Source organism: Gasterosteus aculeatus, chromosome 21 (genome assembly GCF_964276395.1).
Source record: "Gasterosteus aculeatus chromosome 21, fGasAcu3.hap1.1, whole genome shotgun sequence".
NCBI lineage: Eukaryota > Metazoa > Chordata > Actinopteri > Perciformes > Gasterosteidae > Gasterosteus > Gasterosteus aculeatus.
The window spans coordinates 16,837,383-16,858,734 of NC_135708.1; the positions used below are offsets into that span (position 1 = coordinate 16,837,383).

Sequence of the window (21,352 nt, forward strand, 5' to 3'; positions counted from 1 at the left end):
AGGTGGATAAAACCATTGTGCCGTTTGCGGAGAGAGCAGGTAATTATTGTTGGCATTTTGACAAGTGTTTGCCAGAGTGAAGGTCAACTGTGTCTGCGTGGGAGATCTATGCTAATCTGTTCAGCTGGAAAAGACTCACCACTCACATGGTAGCTGCAGCACCATTATGCAGTCACAGCTACTGTGTTTTCACTTCAGAGATGTGTGTGTGTGTGTGTGTGTGTGTGTGTGTGTGTGTGTGTCTATAAACAGATCAAAGAGAGTACCAGGCCTTCCTACGGAGGAGAGAGAAAAGACCGACACACAGAATCAAGCAAACAGATTGAGACAAATGGAGTAAGAAGGAAAGGGAGGAGGTATATTTAAATATGTAATTTGGTTGCGTATAATCCACTTGTTTTTATGCGTATTATCAATGTGCACATGAAATAAACCGGCGCAGGGAACAGTCATACGGTAAGACAATGTTTTCGAGCTTGGCTAAAGAAAAAAACTGGATAAATCCTTAAAAACCCAATGTGACGAAATGCAACGGAAACAGACTTGATTAACTTACCATGACGACTTAAACGCACTGACGTTTATCTGTGTAACTCCTGATATTCATGAGACAGAAGAGGAAACAACTATAAATTTCCTTTGAATAAATTGATTTAAATTAGCCCATAACCAATATTCCTGTTGCCCACTACGTGTGTGTGTGTGTGTGTGTGTGTGTGTGTGTGTGTGTGTGTGTGTGTGACAGCAGCAGAGGCTGAAACGTGGGAGAAAGACATTGTCCACGTCGACATCCCTGCGCGTCTCCCTCGGGTGACAGCCGCGTGTCAGGGTCTCTGCTCCCTGCTTCCAGATGGCCCCGCCAGTTGCTCCCAGGGTCCCCAAGGCTCTCAGCCCTCAATTGACCAGGGCCGGGGTTCTCACGGCCTGGGGGCCCGCCGACTCATTGCTGTGGCCTGGCCTCTGGGGCCTTTGGGGCCTCAGAGGGGCTCCGGGGTCGCCCAGCCGTGACAGCGGAGACAATAGGAGCGTCCACACCACGGCTGCCGCCCACCACCCACCAGCCCCTCTCGACACACACACACACACACACACACACACACACACACACACAGGCTCACTCGTCATGGCCTGGTCATCCTTGACCACAGTCGGTGGACAGCGGCCAAGTCATCGGCAGTCAGTTTTAACGTCGGACCCTTGCGGAGGGCGGTGATCAACTTGGTCACGAGGGCACAAAAGGACACAAAGGTGTCGCAAACCTGGGTGATGACGGACGTCCGTATCGTCAACGGGAAAAAATTGAATGGCGGGAGGTGATTGCAGACACTTGATGAGGCACAAACAACCTTCCCACACACGAATCCGCCCACTCACTGCGAAGTGTACAAACATGTGGAAGGAGGGTGTGTGGATCAAATCCGTCGCCAGTTACAAAATGTTGCTTCGCGGAGAGCCAAGGCAACATTCACCCCGACCGAATTTGATTTACGTGTTTTGGAAATCGCATTGAGATCGAGAGGCAGCGAGACAGCGAAATAAGTTGAGTTCTAAACAACACGTTTCAACGTTGGTCTTAACAGCTTGGCTGCCACTTCATCAAATATTGAATAAATCATTTCTTGGCACAGTATGAACACAGCTGCAAGAAGAAAAAAAAAACCACACACACACACACAACGTACACACATCCGCACACGGGCACACGGACACACAGAATGCCTTGTAGTTTTGATAAAGCGGCAGCTTTCTCTTTTGTCTTGCAGCCGAGCAGGGATTAGGCAGCGCCGGTCTTTGTCCTGCGGTTTTCCAGTTGAGCAGAACACAAGAGCCTCTACCTCCACTAATACAGTCAGACCTCCCAGCAGGCCTTTCACCACTCAGCCGCTAAGAACCTGCTGCCCAAAAGATGCTTTTCAATGAGTTATCAAATCTCCTCTATACTGTCCATGCCTTTCAACCGAGTCTCTTTGTCTATTCTTTTCAATGGAGCATTGCACGCATCAAATACAGCTGATGGGCCGATAGATGGACGGCAGAACTCTGGAGGAACAGCAGTCAAGGTCTAATGTGTTGTTGCATCTCAACGCACATGCAGCGAATGTACGTGCAAGTATTTCATGCATCAACATTTATGGTCAGTGTTTATTATTCAGAGTAGTTTCCCAGCAGGGAAATAAATCACGCAGCATTTTGGCTTGTTTCAGAAATGAAGTGGTCATCTGAAACCATTCCAGTTCTCAAACGTAAAGATTTTCAATGTTTAACGACTTAAATAGCGCCGGGTTTCAGACTGTCGGTTAGATGAAACACGATATTTAAAAGTGTCACCTCAGGCTCTCAGAACTTGTGGAAGTAAGTTACTATATAGTGTCACGTTTCAGAGCAAACGTACATCTCTGGAGGATCACGGATCATTTTAAAGATATCTCCAAGCACTGCTATGCACAGGACGTTTAACTTTACATCTCATTCATGCCTCAGCATTTGAGTTATCGGGGTGAATACATGCACACGGGCATCGCAGACAGAGACATCCATACCGACATGTGGGTGTGTAGTCCTTCTGATCAGGTACTTTCACGGCCCCACACAACTACAGTCACGAGAGAAAATGGGACAATCTTGACGAGCAAAATTCTCTTTTCCATCGACAAAACATCAAAAGTGTAATTAAAGATTCTTTGTCTTTAGCTGTTGATTACCAAACCTATTTTCTACCAAGAGAAGGGCCCATGGACTGAATTGTGCAATTCAAATAAACTAACTTGCACACTGATGTACAGTAGAACATGTTGCAGGTTGCGTGCAGACTACATTCGGGGGGGTGGGGAGGGGGGAGAAGGCTTCGATGAGTTCATTAAGAGGCCACGTCATTTATGCGCGGTCACACGTAAGGCGACGGTCAGCCAGGATTCCCCCAGGTGGCCGCTGCATGTGGATGTCAGGTTGATTTTCAGATTCCGCTTAAAGCGCGCCGTTCGCTCCTCAACGTGTAACCGCTGGGAAATCACGACGCCGCGGCCGCATTGTGTGGCGCTCGGTGTTCGGCGTGCATGTCTGGAGTTGGACAATAGCTAGAAGAAAATGATTTGAAACACTAATAAAAAAAAAGAGGTTTTCTGCATTAAATGGCAGTAGGAGAATGGGAAGTCCAGTCCACTTCACACTGTGGTAGAAACAGCAGGTGGGCGGGGGAGGGGGGAAGCGCAGGAGATGGAGTAGGATTTGATCTAAAGTCAGTGGGGGCACGCGTGTAGCCCCCGAGACAGAGGATTTAACCACTCCGCTATCTGCAAGCAGCGTTTTTCCATTTTGACTGCGTTTCAGAGGTGAACCTCACGGTCAGCCGGGATTTAGGGACAACAACTCTGCATCTGAAGCAGTTTGATAAGATCCTTCTGCAGCCTTTCACCAATCACCATTCATAATGCATCACCACGGGTCAGGCTGATGATCATGTTGACTTAACATTTGGTCTGACATTTCAGCCCCCTCATGCCTGTCATTAGCTCTCGCCACACGCCACCTCATCAAAGTCAGTCACACAAGACGGGAGGTGGAAAGAAATAAATGAAGATGCAGAAAAGGGATAAAAATGGAAAGAGAGACGAGACGATGATACAATCAGATCATTGCACATCGTGCAGGAGGGGTAGATCGGCCATAGTTGCGATGTTTGCTCATTTTGTTACACAAACGCTGCAAAAGTGAGGGATGAATACAGATACACACTGCAATCCAACAAACGTACACAGGGGGGGGGGAAACAAACTCACAATCGAAATCGCTGAACCGAAGCTCAACCCCCGGCCCAACCTTTCTTGCGGTGAATCTGTATCATCAGCCATCACCCAGCACGACCCTGATAGGAGACGAGTCGGTGCCAAAAAATGTCACCGCGCAGAAGAAAAAAAAAACCGGAGCCGCAACGCATTTCAGCCAATAACAACACCGGCGTGTTGATTCCAGCGGGGTGATAGTGGGTGATATTGACTGTTTGGGAGTATTGCCGTGCTTCTCAAAGTCATTTCCGACCAAAGCAAGGACATGGACACACATATCTCTCACACACAGGGACGCACACACACACACACACACACACACACTGATCCGTCCGGCAGATCGGAGGGCAGGCGATAAACATGGGAGTTGAGAGGCATATGACAACCCTCCTTTCTGTGGGTGACAGCTTTCCATCAGTCCACATCAGACAAGTAAATACATGCAGCTGCACACACAGAAGTACACACTCTGACTGATTGGCCAGTGAAAGCCTGTTTTCACAAATAAGGTGTCCCGTACTCCCGTACTCTGTACGTGTGTGTAAGTGTGTGTGTGTGTGTGTGTGTGTGTGTGTGTGTGTGTGTGGAGACAGACCAATCACCACAGTAATTGATGGTCATCTGTCATTGCACACTCTTGATAATCTTCTTTGGGACGGGGGCTTTGTCGGAACAAGAGGAACCCCCCTCCCCCTATCTACTGTATCTGGAGAGACTAATCCGTGTTGTCATTTTAACACAGACGGTGACTGAGTGGTCCGGCTGGTGAAAATGAGATGAATCGCAATGAGGGTCGTCAAATGCAATGCAGTGTAATATATGATAGAAGAAGAAATATATATCTATATACAGCATATATAGATGTATATACACTGATCTTACCTGCAACTTGAACCAGATCTGCGGTGGTCACGTTCTTGGGGTTGGGGCCAATTCTGAAAGTCAATGCTGGACCCAAGACACTGCAGCAAACAGCAAACAACAGCAAAGAAATAGTTGCATTTAGAGGATGTGTTTAACATCTGGTGAATATGAGTCTTAGGCGTCTTGCTACGAGTTAGACGACAAGATCAATGCAGCTCTTAGGGCGGTTGCAGGTATGAAAACGTCCCGTCTCTGGCCTAAGATAAGCTAACTGGTTTCATACCACATTCAATGGAGAATTTTCCGGGGTACAAAAAAAAGGTGGAACTGATGAGAACAGAACCAGACGCCATACTAGAGAAAGATGTCGTCATTATCATCATGAATTCTCTTTCCCTTTTCAGTTTGAATCTGGCCCGTGTACAGTCACCGTGTGTTCTGTTACTCTGCTCGGTCTGGTCAGAAGTCAGCTCCAGACTTCTTTCCCTGGGGCAGAATAAATGTTTGAGGTCCCCGAGGTTAGCCATGAAATAAAATAAAACAACCCCATCAGACTCGGTAAGAACTCCCTGCAGTGGTCAGGAAATACTGCAAATTCTGAAGCAGTGTGCGGAGACTAAATCATACCCTTGTCTACTGTAACCTCTTAAAATCCCAAAGGAAGGGATTGAATTATGTTTTTTTTAAGAGAATGTGACTTCAGAAGGGCCTTCTCGGGAGGGCTGACGTTCAAAACAGGTTTAAACAAGCCTAAAAATAAGCATGGCATCCCCCGCGAATGATGAAGACCCTGTCTGAGCCAATCGGTAACTAGTATGGCACATTACTTTTTAGCTGTAATTGTAATCCCCCAATGGGCCGATCAGGATGATTCTGAATGCTGTGACTGCAGCAGTGAGCTGTGATTTTCGACGAGCTTTATCACAATTAAATCAGAGATGTTGGAGAGACTGATAATGAACACATGGCATGAGTGTGAACAAATGATCAAAGCGGGAGTCAGATGCATCACTCTCACACGTTGAAGGGAAATCTTAACAGGCCATTTAGTGAGAATGAAATTCCAGAACTGAGATTTAGTCTGCGAAAATCTGCATCTTATCAAGTACTTTGAGTCTTTTATTCGGTTCCAAATGTCCCCCAGGGAGGTGGGTTCGTTCTCAAGTGTCCAATACAAACCAACTTGTTTCAACAATCTTGTTGAAGCAAGTTATATTTTACTTGATTCTAGTGCAAGCTTATAGAGACTTTAAAAAAATGACACTGCTTGGGCCTTAATACAATACTTCAATTAATTCATTTTTTGAGCCCTATGCCGCATGGTACTTGCATGTTTTAGCCCATTGACTGCTTATATATTAAATACCACATTGTAGCTAACCTCTGCACACCTTGCTGCCAATTTAGTTACAGTACGTGCAGTTCTGATAGCCATTGACCGCCATTCATATTGACTCTTGAATGCTGCTTAACATGTATAAGCCATTACGGTAAAAAGCAAGGTTGCTTTCATTTTCAGTTCATGTAAAAGACTTTACTATGCAAGGATACATTAGCAAAACTAAGTGCATGACGTTCCGAAAACTCTAGCCATTGTCTTTCAAAAATGTAAATCAATGGCTAATTGGAACAGTGGATAAAATAATAGATCTCGGACAGAAGGCATTGATAAAACCTTTAAATAAATGCAGATAACATATAATGTGTTGTTAGTCGGCATGAATGGGTTTATTCTGTGCAGTTTTCACTCTCTTTCCAGCAGCTTGTGAGGGAAATGTCAGTCGGCTAAATGCTCCAGTCGGTTCACCAGCGCATAAACTGTGTCCGTCTGCTGTGTGGTGCTGAGCAGGTAGTGGAAGACAGACTTCTAGAGCTTTCTTTATTTTACTATATAAGAGAATGAGCTGAGAATGTTCTCAGTGGGTCATTTTATAGACATACAAATCTTTAGTGTACTTCTGCAGAGTGCACGGCGGAGAGGGCGATTCATCAGAGTTCCAGAGTGCTGTGACCCCGACCCACTCACCATCACTCAGCCCCACTGAGCCAGCAGCGTCCGCCCTGCCGGGGGGGGGCAACACGTGACGGGCAGACTGACGAACTCGACCATGCACGATGCATTTCTGATCCTGATCACACACGCATGCACATGCATGCATGCGGCTCAAAAGGATGTGTGTCCTTCTCCAATACCTTCACCTAGGCTCTGTTTGCTCTCGTAAATGTCAATATTTCCCCAATCTTTTTTTTCTTCCCCACCAGCCAAACCTGGCTGTGTTTTCACCACGAGTATATTTAAATACCTTATTTAAATATACAGTCGGGGTGAAGTTAAGACGGATACGTTTTCTGGAGGACTTCACATCGTGTCCTGTGTTATTGGATGTTTGGGCTCAGACTTCATATTAGCTCTGCTGCTGGGACCTGATGAGTATATATGTGCAGAGTGGATGGCGGGATATTGGCAGTGTGTGTGTGTGTGTGTGTGTGTGTCTGCACAGGCTGCGTGTGAGGACGGACTTGTGAGTGTGTATCCCGCTCCCCCTAGTGTTCCCGACGAGAAAAGCACTTACGTCATCTGAGAAAGGCACATAGTATCTGTACCCCTGAACATCATCATCCAAAACTAGAATTTCACATCTCCTTTGAAGGGAGAATATTCTTCTGGAGCAGAAGCCTCGAACAGCGCATAGAAATCTGGACAACACCGAAACCTTCCGCCTCCTCGTCTCTGTAATTCTTCTCCGACTGCCTGTTGTCATATTTGAGTATCTCGTCTTCAGTCTCCCTACCAGTGCTCATCAGAGCGAGCGAGCGAGGAGAGAGTGCCCCCCCACCCCCCACCCCCTATGAAGCAGGGCGGCATGCTCTGACCCAGCTCTCCCTCTCTCGAGGCGACTCATATTCAGACACAGGCTTTCAAACACTCACCTGCCGGGGCCACACAGAGAGAGACACAATGGGCTCTCGTCACGTCCTCCGTCTTGGCTATTTCTACTCGAATGCACTTTCATTACTTTGTGAAAAAGGAAAGAGAACGCCGATAGACAAGCCCTGAAAAAAGGACATTTTTGTTTTTGTCTCCTGATTAGAATACTGTGATCCACATGAGGGGTGATCTGTCTATGAATGTATGCAACAGTATGCTTAAGTATTCCTATTTTATGCCTTCATACTACTAAAGACTGAAGAGGAAATCGTTGTACTCTTAAGTCAACTATAATTATTTAACAAAATATCTAAGAGTCACTTTCGGGATTCCGATTTTACAGATATCTTATCTGATAATTTGTTAGATCAGACTGCACGGCCTGCAGCAGGATACAAGACGGAGGAGGAAAAGCAAGAGATCCAAACTAAATAAAAGCCCAGATTTATATAAATAACATATAACACATCCAGATAACAGTCACAATCACCACGTGCATCGTGAGTTGATTCTCAGCGATATGAAATGACAGATGCAATAACCAGATCGGCCCGATCAGTGCCGGCAGAGTGACATGTCCCGGTGTTCTTCCTCATCGAAACGAAATCCGAAGCTTTCGTTTCCAAAAATGGGACGCCTCCGTTTATTTTAAGCTCACTGTGTATTTTTCAATGTTGAGCACTCGATACAGCGAGGTACTTTTTTTTTTTAACCTCGCAGCGGTGGCTATCGGCAGCAGCAGAGTACGACAGTAACAGTGCAGCCGCAGACTGCAGTGCAGCGGCTTCGCTGGCGTTCGCTATGCTGCGGGTGTCACTGAACCAGACTTCCCTTGAAAGGCTTGTCAGACCTCAGGCGAACGCGGTCTCCTCTGCCTCCGACGTGGTCCCACACACCGGATGCACCGCAGGGAACGCGGTGCGAGCGGGAACCGACCCGGGTTCAAGGACGGTCCGTTCCGCTCACTATTACATTCGCCGCCTCCTGCCGGACTACGTTTCTCTATTTCCAGCTCTCCATCCACCGCTGCCTCCTCTCCTCTCTCCCTCTCTCTCTTGCTCGGTTTTGATGGCTTGGCTGCTCTCTTTTTCGACGAGCTGTACAGTGACAATGGCGGCGAGGCAGTGCTTTGAGCACAATGGAGACACATCAGTATGTGCCTGGAGGTAATTAGGCCTGATTTCTCTCCCTGCGAGGAGCCAAACACTAAAAAGGTTTGAAAGAAAAAAAGAAGAGACAAACGCCTACGGTCTCTGACAGCGTGGCACAACATTTTGAGGGTTTTAAGGTTGTCCTTGAAGCCTCTGTTCCTTGAGCCCAAAGGAACTAAATATATGCTTTTAAATGCGCTCAATTATCCTTCATGCAATGTGGCGACGCGTGCACGTGTAGTGGGTGTTTGGGTTCGTGCACGTACGAGAGCTGGGTGAGGTCCGCGGCGTGGAGGTTCAGCCTCTTCGTCAGCCGCTCCATCAGGTCCGAGCCCTGGTCGCTGGTGAGGGCGCTGGGGGGGGGGGGAGAAGAGAATCACACACAGACAGCCAGGCGTCACGTTTTTGAGGTCCGCACCCATTTGAACGAATATACAAGGCCATTCAGCCGTTAAAATGCAATTTCTTTCAGGTGGATACTAGCACAATTCATACCCACAAATGGGTTATCGCGTACAAGCACGGCCCCGGTTTGTCTGAATGGACACACTAGCAGACAGACGCGCACAAACAAACACACAAAGAAACGTGCCAAGGGATCAGCTGCCTCTTCAGGCTTGGTAAACCACCTGCTTTTTTTTTTTCTTCTTCTTCTTTTCAGCAATGAGACAAACAATAAGGTGCAAATGAAACCTGCATGAGGTGTAATGGTTGCATCATATGGACGCGCCTTTGTCTCCGCTCTCATCTTTCTTTTTCTTTCGCTCGTCATTCTCTCGCTCTCTCTGGCGCGCACAAAGTAAAGCGCGATAACACAAAGTACACAAACAGACGGGCACGCACGCGCCCTCATGGTGGGATGAGAGTAATAAGGTGCAAATGGAATGGAGGTGAAGTGTAATGGGGGTCTGATAAAGCCATGCCTCATCTCGGCTCAGTCTCTCTCTCTCTCTCTCTCTGAGAGCAAATCGGCCAGGAAATGGACCAAACAAAGGCAATCTGCACGCCGACGCGCTGGCTGGAGGAAACGAGGAAAGGGCATTCACAAAAACACGCAGAAGGCTACCTCAGCGCTGGCAGCTTAACCTGGAATCACAGGCGGTGCCAAGTGACCGCAAGGTGACACGCACCAGAAAGTCGGCGGATCATAACGGGACATTGTTTTGTTAGCGGGGGGGGGGTGAGGAGAATGGAACTGGGAACCAATTCCACACAACATCGACGATTGTTCTCACTAAAATACACTATTATACCGGTTATTCTTTTGTTTAGCCTGCATTTGACACAGCAATACAGCAGCTTCCACCCCAACAGTGTACTGTGCATGCGTAGCTGATTCACTGGGTGGCTCTTTTTTCCCCACACTGTTTCTAAGGGGTTTTGAAAGTTAAAAGATTCACCGAAGCAATTCAAGACACGTTTGCATCCCTCTGCGGTAATTCCAGCAACTGGAGAGCTCCAGGAGTGACTTGGTTGTTGATGCTAGCACTTTCCCCCCTTGGGTTCCTCTGTCTTTTTCTCTTCCATCCAAACCCTTCCTCCCTCACACCCTATTCCCCCCCCACTACCACCACCACAACGTCAGGAGCTGTCAGATAAGCAAGTTTAGCGCAGCCTCTCTGCAGGGCGCGAAGGAGCCGCGGATGACAGCCGTGCAATCATGAGGTGTGCGGCGAATGCAAACCCCTCTGTAGACCGACTACAGGTGACCGCTCAGTGGGCTGAGGACAGACGGGGCGGAGGAGGTGGGGATTTCTATTCAGGAGGTGACCTTTTCATTTCCCCTTGGCACACACTCACCTCCAATGCGTGTTTTGCGTCTTAATCGGCGTTCCTTATATGTGAGGCGGTAGCGCCCCCAAAAAAAAAAAAAGCGAGCGCCGCGTGTCGGGCAGGTGAAGGACGACCCACTGACTCGATAACCCCCACGAGGGGATTTGAGAGAGGAACCCGCGGCGAAGAGGGCCGATAGGAACTTATCTTTGCCGGGCCTGAGCTGACTGAGAGGTGAGAGCGACGGAGAGGGAGAGAACTTGGCTACCTTTCATGACAAAGTATCATCATCAAAGCTGTAATACGCCTCGGTAGGGCCCACACACAAAAGGGATTTATCGCCTCTGCTGCTGCAATCGGGTGCAGCGCAGTCAGCAGACGGCAATATATATATGAAATATATATACATATATATATATATATATATATAGACAGAAACGGTGTGTGTTAAAGGCAGTTTTACGTAACTGCACAAAGCACACATGCAGTATTAGGGTACGCAAGGAGAAACTGGTTAGCGGGAGCAATAAACTATGACGTGTGAAACAGCTGATAATAACCACTTAAGAGCTTTTATAAAGCTATGGACATACTTGATACACCGTAGCAAAATAAAAGAGGCCCATACGTCCCTGTGGATTATTTTTTGGTTGTTGTTTTTCCTACCCCCCCCCCCAGCCATTGTAATACATCCCTACATGTGATGTACATCTGGATCCATGGTTCAATGTATAAATGCACATGTGTAGCATTTGTCTCCACACATGGGTGTACATGTATGTCTGCATGAATGTAAGGCCAGTTGTTTTTAGTTTATGCTAGCTTTAAATGTGCTCAAACTGATTCCATAACGCGCTGATGATTTGACCTTGAAGGCCGCTGGATATTTAATGTGGTTGATATAAAAGGAAAGACTAGGACATTAAACATTAAACTTTTTAATATTGCCACACTTAACATCTGCCAGAAATGTCCGTGTGGCATAATAAAAAGTCAAATTGATGTTCTGTCCTAGTCTTCTATTTCTATATGAAATCACAAAGAGGCTTTTAGTAAGTTTGATTCGTTTTGCAGTTACTACAGTAAAAGTGAAAGAGGTTATTGCCATAATGAAGATGAATCTATTGACAGTCTTGTTTCTTGTCCCGTATCGCTCCACTTACAGTCTCACGTAAATAACCTTTATACAAATACACAAGGCTCAGCATGAAAACACTGACACAATCAGGGATAATTGTGATACATTGATTAAGAGCATTATTAATTAGAAATTATGAATAGATGCGAATCCTACTCACTCTGAGCCCGTGATAATGTAGCCAAAGTGTCTGTCCTTCCCTCTGCTAGAAAACTCCTTCACCCCCACGTGGACCAGCTGAGTTTTGATCCTCATGTCCTTCTTCTGTGGCTCCTCCCCCTGCTTTCCCCCCTGCATCCACCTCTGGATCTCTGAGTCCACCTGAGCGTCGGGCGCATCCGCAGCGCCGGCCAGACGCAGGGTGGAGCCTTCCTTCGCGGGACCGGTCTTGTCCTCCCAGCGGAGGGGAACGGACGCCTGGCCCTGCGTCGTCCGGCTTTGGACATTCTCCAGTCCAGCCATTTTGCGGAGGGGAGCTGGTGGCTCAGGGTTGACCTTTGGAGCGTCGCCGAAGGCCTCCAGGTTGAGGTAGTCCAGCAGCTTGGAGAAGACGGCTGCGTGCTGCGTTGAATAAAATTTGTCTTTTGAATAAGGTGGGCGATTTTACTTTCTTTCAGGGATACATTTCTTTTTAAAATATATTTTTTTTAATCAAAACCATGAAAATTTAAAGGGATACATTTTTGTTGCATTCACTGACATGTTTATGGCTGAGCGCTGGTCTCTAAGCTTCCATTTGTAAAATATTTTAGGTTAAACAAAACTCAAGGATTTTTCATTGGATCCTGCAGTTGCTTTGAACACAACATTTGTAATAATTCAAATAACGTGTAAGTCTGGACGTGTCTCGCTGCCTGAGAAAAACTATTTGTTGCTTGAGCAGAGTAACTTCAAATTCACCTCGTCAACAGGCTCTTTGGCTGCACCATCTATTTGTTGGCCTGGAAACAAACACAGTTTATCTTTGTTAGAGAGCAGATTGTGTGAAAAAAGTTCTCTTTTGTATTTAGCAAAGAAAGAAAACAGTAATGACTCAAAATGAAAGACTCCAAAATACATTTGGCAGCACTTTCTGTGAGGATTACACAAGCAAAGCATTAGTATTTGTTAATACTTAGAAAGCCTTATACTCTTAGTATATATGGCAGAAAATAAACAGACTTGTAGTCCAATTGTTGCCAGCTTTTATTTTTTCGACAGAACAAACACTCACCTTGCTGTTTCCTTCTCAGCGGGTCTTCCTGGTTTAGCTCATTCCCTCTGTCGGGTTTCAGGACCTGGGGTTGACTCTGTTGCACGGCTGCCGGTGTCTGCCTGTTTCCCCCGATGCCCCCCTCGGAGTCAGCGGGTCCCGGTCCTGGCTGGGCCCCAACCACGGGCCGCTCCTCGTGCACCTCCTGCAGGACCCCTTTGATGACCCCCGCCAGCTGGTCCAGATCTTTGCCCATCAAAGCCTCCATGTTGACGCTGTGCCTCCCCAGCTGGTTCACCATACTCTGGATGAATCGCTCTGGACGGAAAAAAAAAAGGAATTAGAAGAACCTTTAATGGGAATACCGCGGCGCAAACATGAAAGCCCCCCGTGTGAAAAGGCGCCGCTTACCGTCCATGACACCGTGAGGCCCTTCGGCGTTCGGTTGGTTTGAGCCGGCCGTGAACAGAAGTCGGTCCGGATTAGGCTTTTGGGCTTTGGAGCCAAAAGCCACGCGAGACAGCGGTTCTTCGTGGTCATTGGGAGCTGGCCGGATGTAGCTGAGGTAGTGGAGCTTCCCTCTGGGCCACGCGGACTTGCCGCTCGGGGCACCTTGTTGAGTGCTTGGCACCTTGGCAAGGAGCTGCTCCAGATGGCTGTTGAGCAGTTGGCTGCCTCCTGGGTCCCGGTTGGAGTAGGTTGGACTGAGCTTGGGGTGTCGGCCCTCTCCGCTCTGGGTGAAGACTTTTGTGACTGGAGGTTGGCCAGCCCCCTTCTGATGGCTGTAGATGGTGGTCTCCTTCCACCCCGGCTGGGGCTTCAGTCGGCTGGGCTCTAAGCGACCTTCAGACTTGATGTCTTCATTCTGCAACACAAAATGCCACTGAGCACATTCGGGGCTCTGTTGATATGTCAAACCCCATTTTGCGATGCTCGCGGTGGGGCTTTGGGGATGACTGACGGTCCGACAATTGATCTGCCACTTTGGTCCGGACTATAATATCTACACGACTCAGATACCGGAGGATGAATCCCGATGGAATCAGTGACCCCTGACTTTTCCTCAAGCTCTACCATAGCTTTACATTTGTTGTTTATGGTACCAAACCACTGCAAATATTTGCTGTACTTTGTTAAATATCCATTTTGCGTTAGCGTTAGCATGTTAAAGTTGGCATTTGCCCATGTACAGACACATAAAGTGTCCTATTCATCTCTCTAAAGCTAAAGTGACAACATTTATGTGATGAATCTACAGCTGGAGCTCTGCACCCCCCCCCCCACCATATCCCCCATGAGGACATTGGAAGGTTGCGCTGGGTCAGCATCGTTGTGACAGACGTTAGTGCAAAAAGAGAAGCAACCTGGGCTCAGCGAGACAGGACAGGATATGAATGTGGATTCTAGATCAAAGACAACTGCCCTTGGAAATTGCATTATGGAAATCACAGATGAGATAGTGTCACTCAAAGAGTAATTTCATGCATTTGCACAACAAACTTTAAAAGCCTATCCCTTCTGTCGGAGAAGTAGAAGTCGTCCTTTATCTAAGGAGAAGAAACTATGAGATTTCTGATATCAGGCCATTTGGCATTATTGTTGGTATTAATACTGGCAGCAAAATGTGTGATTTTGTTCTTCTCTGTTCTTTCTCTCTGTGAAAAAGAGAAATTGTTCTTTCTGTCTGAATCCTAAGGACCCACGCTTCAATTCAGCTCACAATATATCCAATCCACTGAGCAGCATTATCCTCCATGTTGCTGCAGCACTTATACTACGTTTCTCCCTCGGTGCCATTTTCTGTCCTTCAAATACATAGAGAGAGAAAATGTCAGTCTTTCCAAGCCAGCGCCAAGAGAGGCCATAATGGCATTAGCACAGCTAGACGGGGTTGCTCCGCCATTCACGCTAACCGTGTTTGCATTTTTCCATCGCGCCACCGAACAAAAGACACCGCCTCATCAATAAAGAAGGTCTCTGAACTCTTCAACTTTGCATTACGGCTGCAACGACAAAGCCAGCGGGAAGCGGCTCGGCTGTGAAGGATGCGCAGCGCCGTTCGCACAAAGCCAGGGTTCCACCCTAAAATATGAGGGTTGAATAATGTAAAGAGGTGATGGAAGATCTGCATTGTGTCAAAAAGGTCTCTGCCCGGCGGGAGAGGGAGGAGGAGGAGGAGGAGACAGAAGGAGAGAAACAAAAGCGGTCCGGGGACAAGAGGGCGACCTCGGCAGAAGACATAATGACTCCCATTCAAAGGAAGTAGGAAGAGTTCTTTCAACCATTTAATTGAGGAAACGTGTGAGTTTGTTTACTCTGTGGATCCACATTTATTGCCTTAATCCTGGACTAAATTGGTTTTGTGCACCCGTCACAGGTGTCCAATCCAATCCAATCCGAAGCCGAACCGCGAGTGACTTTCTCACCTCAGCGTTGACCCCCAGTTGTTGAATTCCTGGTTTTCCCTCGACCTCAGACTGCGACAGGAGGCCCAGGCTCGCCAGGTACTGCTGGAGGTTTCTGCTCAGCTTCCGGTCTCTGGAGCTGCTGTGGGCCGTCAGAGGGCTCGGAGCCGAGGCCTGGTGGCGGAGAGGAATGGTCCTCAGCTTGGAGAGCTCTTTAGAGATGACCTGCTGGGTGATGTCGTCCTGCCACGTCAAACCTGGAAGAAAAAAAAAGATGGACGAAGTGGTTAGAGTTTAAACCTCCCAACTGTAACCTTGAAAAAACAACATGTAGGCCAATAACTTCAGATTAAACACTGCTTCAACACTAATAAATAGAAAAACAAAAACATTCTGCATTGATGTACAAATGAGACAATAAGAACCCTGACCACACAATCAAGCACACATGTACAGACACATGTATATACACACACACACACACACACACACACACCGAAGCCAGTCAACAAGCCTGGGGAGATTGTCACACTGCGGCCTGACGCCTTGCCAACATATCTGCTAATTGCCAACACATAGTTGAAATGCAGAACTCCTGGGCAGGGGCAAAGCGCACTGGTGCCAGGACCAGATGGAGCTACCCAAGCAAAAAAAAAAAAGATACCCAAAACATGGCTTCATTTCCAGGAGGCACGGCATTCCATCGGCAGAGAGCATGGAAATACCACAGATATCATATTTTCGTTGGAGGGGCCAAGCTGCCGCTGATGATACTTGAGTTTCAACGCAGAGGCCTTTTTTAATGAGAAATAACTAATTATGTCGTGCGGACCGCTCACGTTACTCGCTGCCACATGCCTAACTTTTTACATTCACCAAAGGAAACAATGCTGCTCTTAATGATGTGGAGTTGTTTGATAGCCATAAATATTCAGCCTGGGTTTAAGAGTACACACCCCCCCCCCCCCCTAAAAAAAAAATAAGAAACTATCAACAAAGCCGAACGTCTTCATTAGCCTTGTTTTCTCACCCTTTCGACTTGGTATTCTCATAGATATTCATGAGCGGCAGATGAGGATGTGAGCAGCAGCCACGGACGCCTCCAGTCACACTACTGGCGGCACAAAGCAGCGTATGCCGTCGCTCTTCTGGAACGCGGCCGGACCAGCCATCCGTACAACAATGACAGTTAACTACCCGTGGCTTAACCGATGTGGCGTGTGCTTGTTATATATCAGCGCGGCGGCGTATCGTCAGCGCGGCCGGGCGAAATCGGCTCCGGCTTCGAGCCCTAAAGGATCCATATGGTACCTTCGGGTTAACTGCAGTTGGTTAAATGGGTTCAGGGCGAGAGGATGAAGCTGGCCTCATTGACTGTGACACCTCTATTCCCCCTGCTGTCTCCTGGGGGGGGGGTCGGACTCATTTCCATACATACCATGTTGTTGTGTGTTTGTGACGAGCAACCCTTGAGGGGGAGGGAGGGATACTGGCGAAAATTACACAATCAAAGTGAGCCAAAGACAGGGAGAAACCGGGCCGCTAAGGTTGGACTTCTCTCAATCAAAAGCTCAGCCGAGTACCTTGGGCACCGAGGAGCTAAATGTCATGCAAATTCATCTGTTAGTCCAGAGAAAGAACAAGCGCTGTCGGGTCCTCGCCTATTAAGGATAGTACGCCGTCTCAGGCAAACGTCTCGGTTATTTAGCGCTCTTCCATTAGCGCAACAGCTTTTAAACAAGCAAGATATTTCCGTGGCCTCCAGTCGGTTTTCTCTGTGACTGAAAGGGAGGGAGAGCGAGAGAGAGAGAGAGAGAGAGAGATGGAGGGGCTTCCTGGATATTCAAAGCCTAGATCGAATCCTGTCTACACGTCGTTGAGGTTTCATCTGCCGTTTTTGAAATGCAGATTTCCCTTTTTCCTTTACGTCCCTCTTTCCGCCAACTGATTTTGAAGGAATTAATGAAGAGGGAGCTTGAATAATTTAGCAGCAAGATCTACCTAATAAATCAAAGAGAAATGTGTAGATCCCAATTTGATACCCTGCCGTGCTGAAAATAGGAATACACTGTGTATAGTGTCATCACGTGTGCTTAAAAAATATAAAGTATAGATGTTATCTTCTTACTTACATCCCACATACTTTGTTTAGTAGCTTTGTCTTCTTCTATCAACCTGTTTCATCTCTTCATTGAAGCTACATGATGTTTACACTGACGGATATAAAATATAAAATATTCAAAATAGCCAATGCATTATTTTAAGCGATTCCCCCCAAATTACAGGACGATAATATTTTGTTAATTATTTGAGTTCTGTCGATTTGAACCTTTTGCCGTTGCTGCAAAACAGTTGGTGGAACATTTACAAGGACATAAACTATTATTTCCCTGTGAAGGAAATCATTTTTTGCCCGGAGTGAAAATCTGCAGCAGCCCCTTTGAAATGATCCTGCAACCTTCACAGACACAGAATCACAGCGAACGGTTCAATAAAAGCACTCTTGTTTCCCACACAACAACTCCGGTTTTCCACACGGCACGTTAGTGTGCGATGTATCTGGCGGGTTCTTTTTTTTTTTTTTTTTTTCATCTCTCCAGTACCATCTAGCAAGGTCGTCAAGGAACAGACAGGGCGAAAATACGAGGACGAACCACAACGGCTCTTGTCGATTGTCTGTCAAAAAAGACATTTTTAGTGCAGGAAGAAAGCGGGCAGAGGACTGACACAGTGTCAGCTTATGGTCACTGATTGTCCCTGACTGATGCCTCCTGTCAATGGAGTTATAACGCAAATGTCACCGAGCATCATCTTACTTCACTCGTCAGCGCTATGAGAATACCCGGCGCTCTGCACAGGTCAGCGGGTCAGCGGGCCGCGGGGTGAGTGTAGTTTAAACGGCGTGTATGATGAACACCAGCGATGAATTCTGACGTGATTCTTTCCGACGTTGACAGAATAGAGCTTGACAGGATAAATACTGACCAGGAACTGGTGAAATACGATATGAACTAGTTTTTCAAAAAGCATAGAATTAACTTTCTGCTGTCCTTCCAGTCCGCAATATGGAAAAGACAGAGAAAATTTGATTTAAAAATGTTTGGAATAAGATGTAATATTGAAGCCTTTTAAGATGAAAGAAAATATCGGGAAGGTAGAGAAACTCCTCTGTTGTGTAAATCACTAGTAAATGCATTTACTGGCCTCTAACGCTCACATTTCTTTTTAAATTCAAGATGCACTGTCTACAAACAAGTCCCCCTACCTCGCTAAAGTGTTACTTGTTGCATGATTGCTTCACATATTAAAATTTGGACGAATAATTCAAAAATACCCTGCAGTGTAGGAGGTGTCATTAAGGCGGATTTTGTAGTCTCACCTTACTGAAATGATGATAAAGCTCGGGTTACAACTGCAAGCAGCTACGCGCTAATGAGCGGGAAATAAAGACCAGACCCGCTGTGATTGGCTCACACGCTAACCCACTCGCGCTCCGGGGCGGCGACGTCTAGCCAATGAGAGGCGGATTGAAATGTGCAGTCTTGAACGCGGGATGACTGCCGATTGTTTGCTCTCACGGTGGACAGATTGTCCCCGTCTGAACATGGTTGCTATGCAATGATTGGACATTTGCTGTGTAGGGGCAGCGTTCAGTCAGATGCTCCATTGCTGTGCGTGTTGTACATGTGAATTACAGCACATTGCTGAATTAGCTCCCGTGTGCATCGCCCCACAATCCCGGTATGCGAGCACACACACGTTGAGCGGCGCCACGATGGCTCCACAGCAGCACGCGGTGAATACTAACGCCGCTTGGCTTTAGGTGCTGTGTAATATAAAAGTCATTTACAGTTGGGTGACGGGGGCCTCGTATTCAAAAGGTACTGCGATCAAAACGGGATAGCAGACGTTGCGCTGTGCCAGTGGGGGACACGGCCAGACAAACCTAAGCCCTTTTGTTGCGAGGGTCCGTTTTTTATTGATCTGAATGACGTTGGTATTGTGCAGCGGGGCAGAGATTGTGCGCGGTTTGTACCTGCATCTCTGATGAAAGATAAAGAGGATTGTAAATCGATTCCATTGATGTTCTTCAACAGTTTTTTCTCCCCTTTACCTCTTCAATTTAGGTCGCAGTACAATGGTCTCGGTAACCCCGTCGGGGGCTGACAAAAAAAGGGAATAAAATGTCTCAAAGATGACACTTCAATAGCCGCTGAGCTGATAAGAATAACGTACCACTGGGTTTATACGGCGCACTGTGGATTCACCAGAAGCCAAAGCTCTGTGTATGTGGATGCAAGGGGCGGGGGGGGGGGGGGGGGGGGGGGATTCAAAGTGATGATGTCATGTCTTCGGCGTCTGTAAATGGGTGTCTACAAACACACGGTCAGGCTTGTGGGGAAAAGCATCTAAAGCGTTTTAAAAAAGGGGGGGCAGGGGAAAATTACACACCGGATCTCATTTGTTTATTTCAAAGCATCAATTAGAATAATTGTGCTGTCTCGCCTTACCTAATATTCATCACTTTATTCTTTCCCCCCCCCTTTTTTTTTTTTTTTTTTAATTTTCTCCGGCCAACTACTTGCTCCTAATTATTTTCCACAGCGGTTCACGCCTGTTAAAAGATATTAAGCTCGGAATGCCCTGCAAAGCCAATTATGTTTAGAGGGTTGATGCTCGCGGTCACGGTGCGTGTTAAAGGTGTCTACTGCTCCCTGGTGGTCGTAACTGTAGTAACAAGCTGCCCAAGGTGCTGAAAACACAACGTAGCAGTGTGTAAAGACTGGTCTTTACAAATGCAATATTTATTTTAGTTTATCTTAGTCAGGATTCAGTTTGAGTTGAATTGGTTGAGATGGATTTTCTTGGAAGAACTGCTACATTTAATCTTGAATACCTCTTCATCCATAATTTAACAAAAGCTGTTTTGTGTGCACAAAATCGCTTTCCACAAGTTTCCTCTCAGAAACAAACAAGCCAAAGTCCTTTATTCGAGCGGTTATAGCGATGGATCCATAACAACAGACTGCCTGCAGGCAGTAATTTCTTGCGGTTACGAGACAAGAATGCCAAATCTGCAAAGTCAACGTGACAGGACTGAGGAGAGACACGGCTCCGAGGTTAGAAAACGTGAACCCTTAAATTCCTGCTGCATTCACAATGAGCTGTTTAGTTACTTCTGTTACGAAGACATCTCATTGCAAATGCACTGTATGGCCCCCGAAGACGTGACCTGTTACAACAAACACATTAGCTGCTGCCATTGATTGAGAGGGAGAGACTGCCTAAGGTGATTACACTGCACAGTTACTCATCCACAAAATTAGCTCTAAATACCCCACCAGCATACGAGCCAATTACATTGGCTGCTGGAGTTACAGGGGGGGGTGATGGCGAAACAATGGCCCAATATGAGTCAAATGACCTGCTGTAGCTCAATTGTGTTGCACCGTGCTGGCCAAGGAGACAGCTTGGCTCATTTGGCTTCCGTTGAACAATGGCGGTGGACATTTGCGGTAAGCTCTGTACATAACTGATAAAGGGGGCTGAAGAAAGGGGGGAGGGAAGGTGGGGGGGGGGAGCAATCGGACGAAGACAGACGGCCAGTATTTACCTCTGTGAGCCAGTTTCTGTAGGAGGATCCTGAGGCGCTGCAAAGCCGAGGAAGAAATATCGTACGTGTAAAGGTCTGCAGCGGCCAGCTCCTGGCACTTTCCAAACACTCCGTCTACACAGCAAAAAAAGGGGGGGAAACAACTGTGAAAACACTGTAAAAACACTGTGAAAACACTGTGAAAATCAGCTGTAAGTGAAAAGCACACATGAGAAAGACGTTTCAAGCCCATCTGCCTTTTTGAAAGGTTGTATTGGTGTGCGGCACTTTGATTGTGTCTGTAACAAAAATCCTGGGGGGGATGGAGGAGGGGGTTCGGAGGGCGTAGGGTGAGGGAGGGGAGGGGAGGCGGGGTAATGGCTCACTCTCCTCTCAGACAGCAGCGCGATAACGTTCTTGACAGGAAGGACTTTATCAGAGACCCTCGCTGCTCTGCCTATCAGCGGGCCTCCCCGCCTCACTCGATACGGGTTGCTAGGCAACCCCGCGCAACAGATTCCCCAT

The 21,352-nt window shown here is 47.1% G+C and overlaps 1 protein-coding gene across 1 annotated transcript in view; it reads right to left on the reverse strand.

The window, feature by feature from the left end:
* ptprn2 (protein tyrosine phosphatase receptor type N2) overlaps window positions 1–21,352 on the reverse strand; it is a 91,060-nt gene that overhangs the window by 56,629 nt on the left and 13,079 nt on the right. Inside the window, exons 3-10 of the mRNA XM_040166766.2 lie at window positions 20,849–20,962; window positions 15,256–15,491; window positions 13,241–13,694; window positions 12,851–13,147; window positions 12,538–12,578; window positions 11,798–12,198; window positions 8,993–9,079; window positions 4,665–4,744 (exon numbers count right to left, since the gene is read on the reverse strand). Of these exons, the coding sequence (XP_040022700.2) occupies window positions 4,665–4,744; window positions 8,993–9,079; window positions 11,798–12,198; window positions 12,538–12,578; window positions 12,851–13,147; window positions 13,241–13,694; window positions 15,256–15,491; window positions 20,849–20,962 (1,710 nt within the window). The remainder of the gene's footprint in view (window positions 1–4,664; window positions 4,745–8,992; window positions 9,080–11,797; window positions 12,199–12,537; window positions 12,579–12,850; window positions 13,148–13,240; window positions 13,695–15,255; window positions 15,492–20,848; window positions 20,963–21,352) is intronic.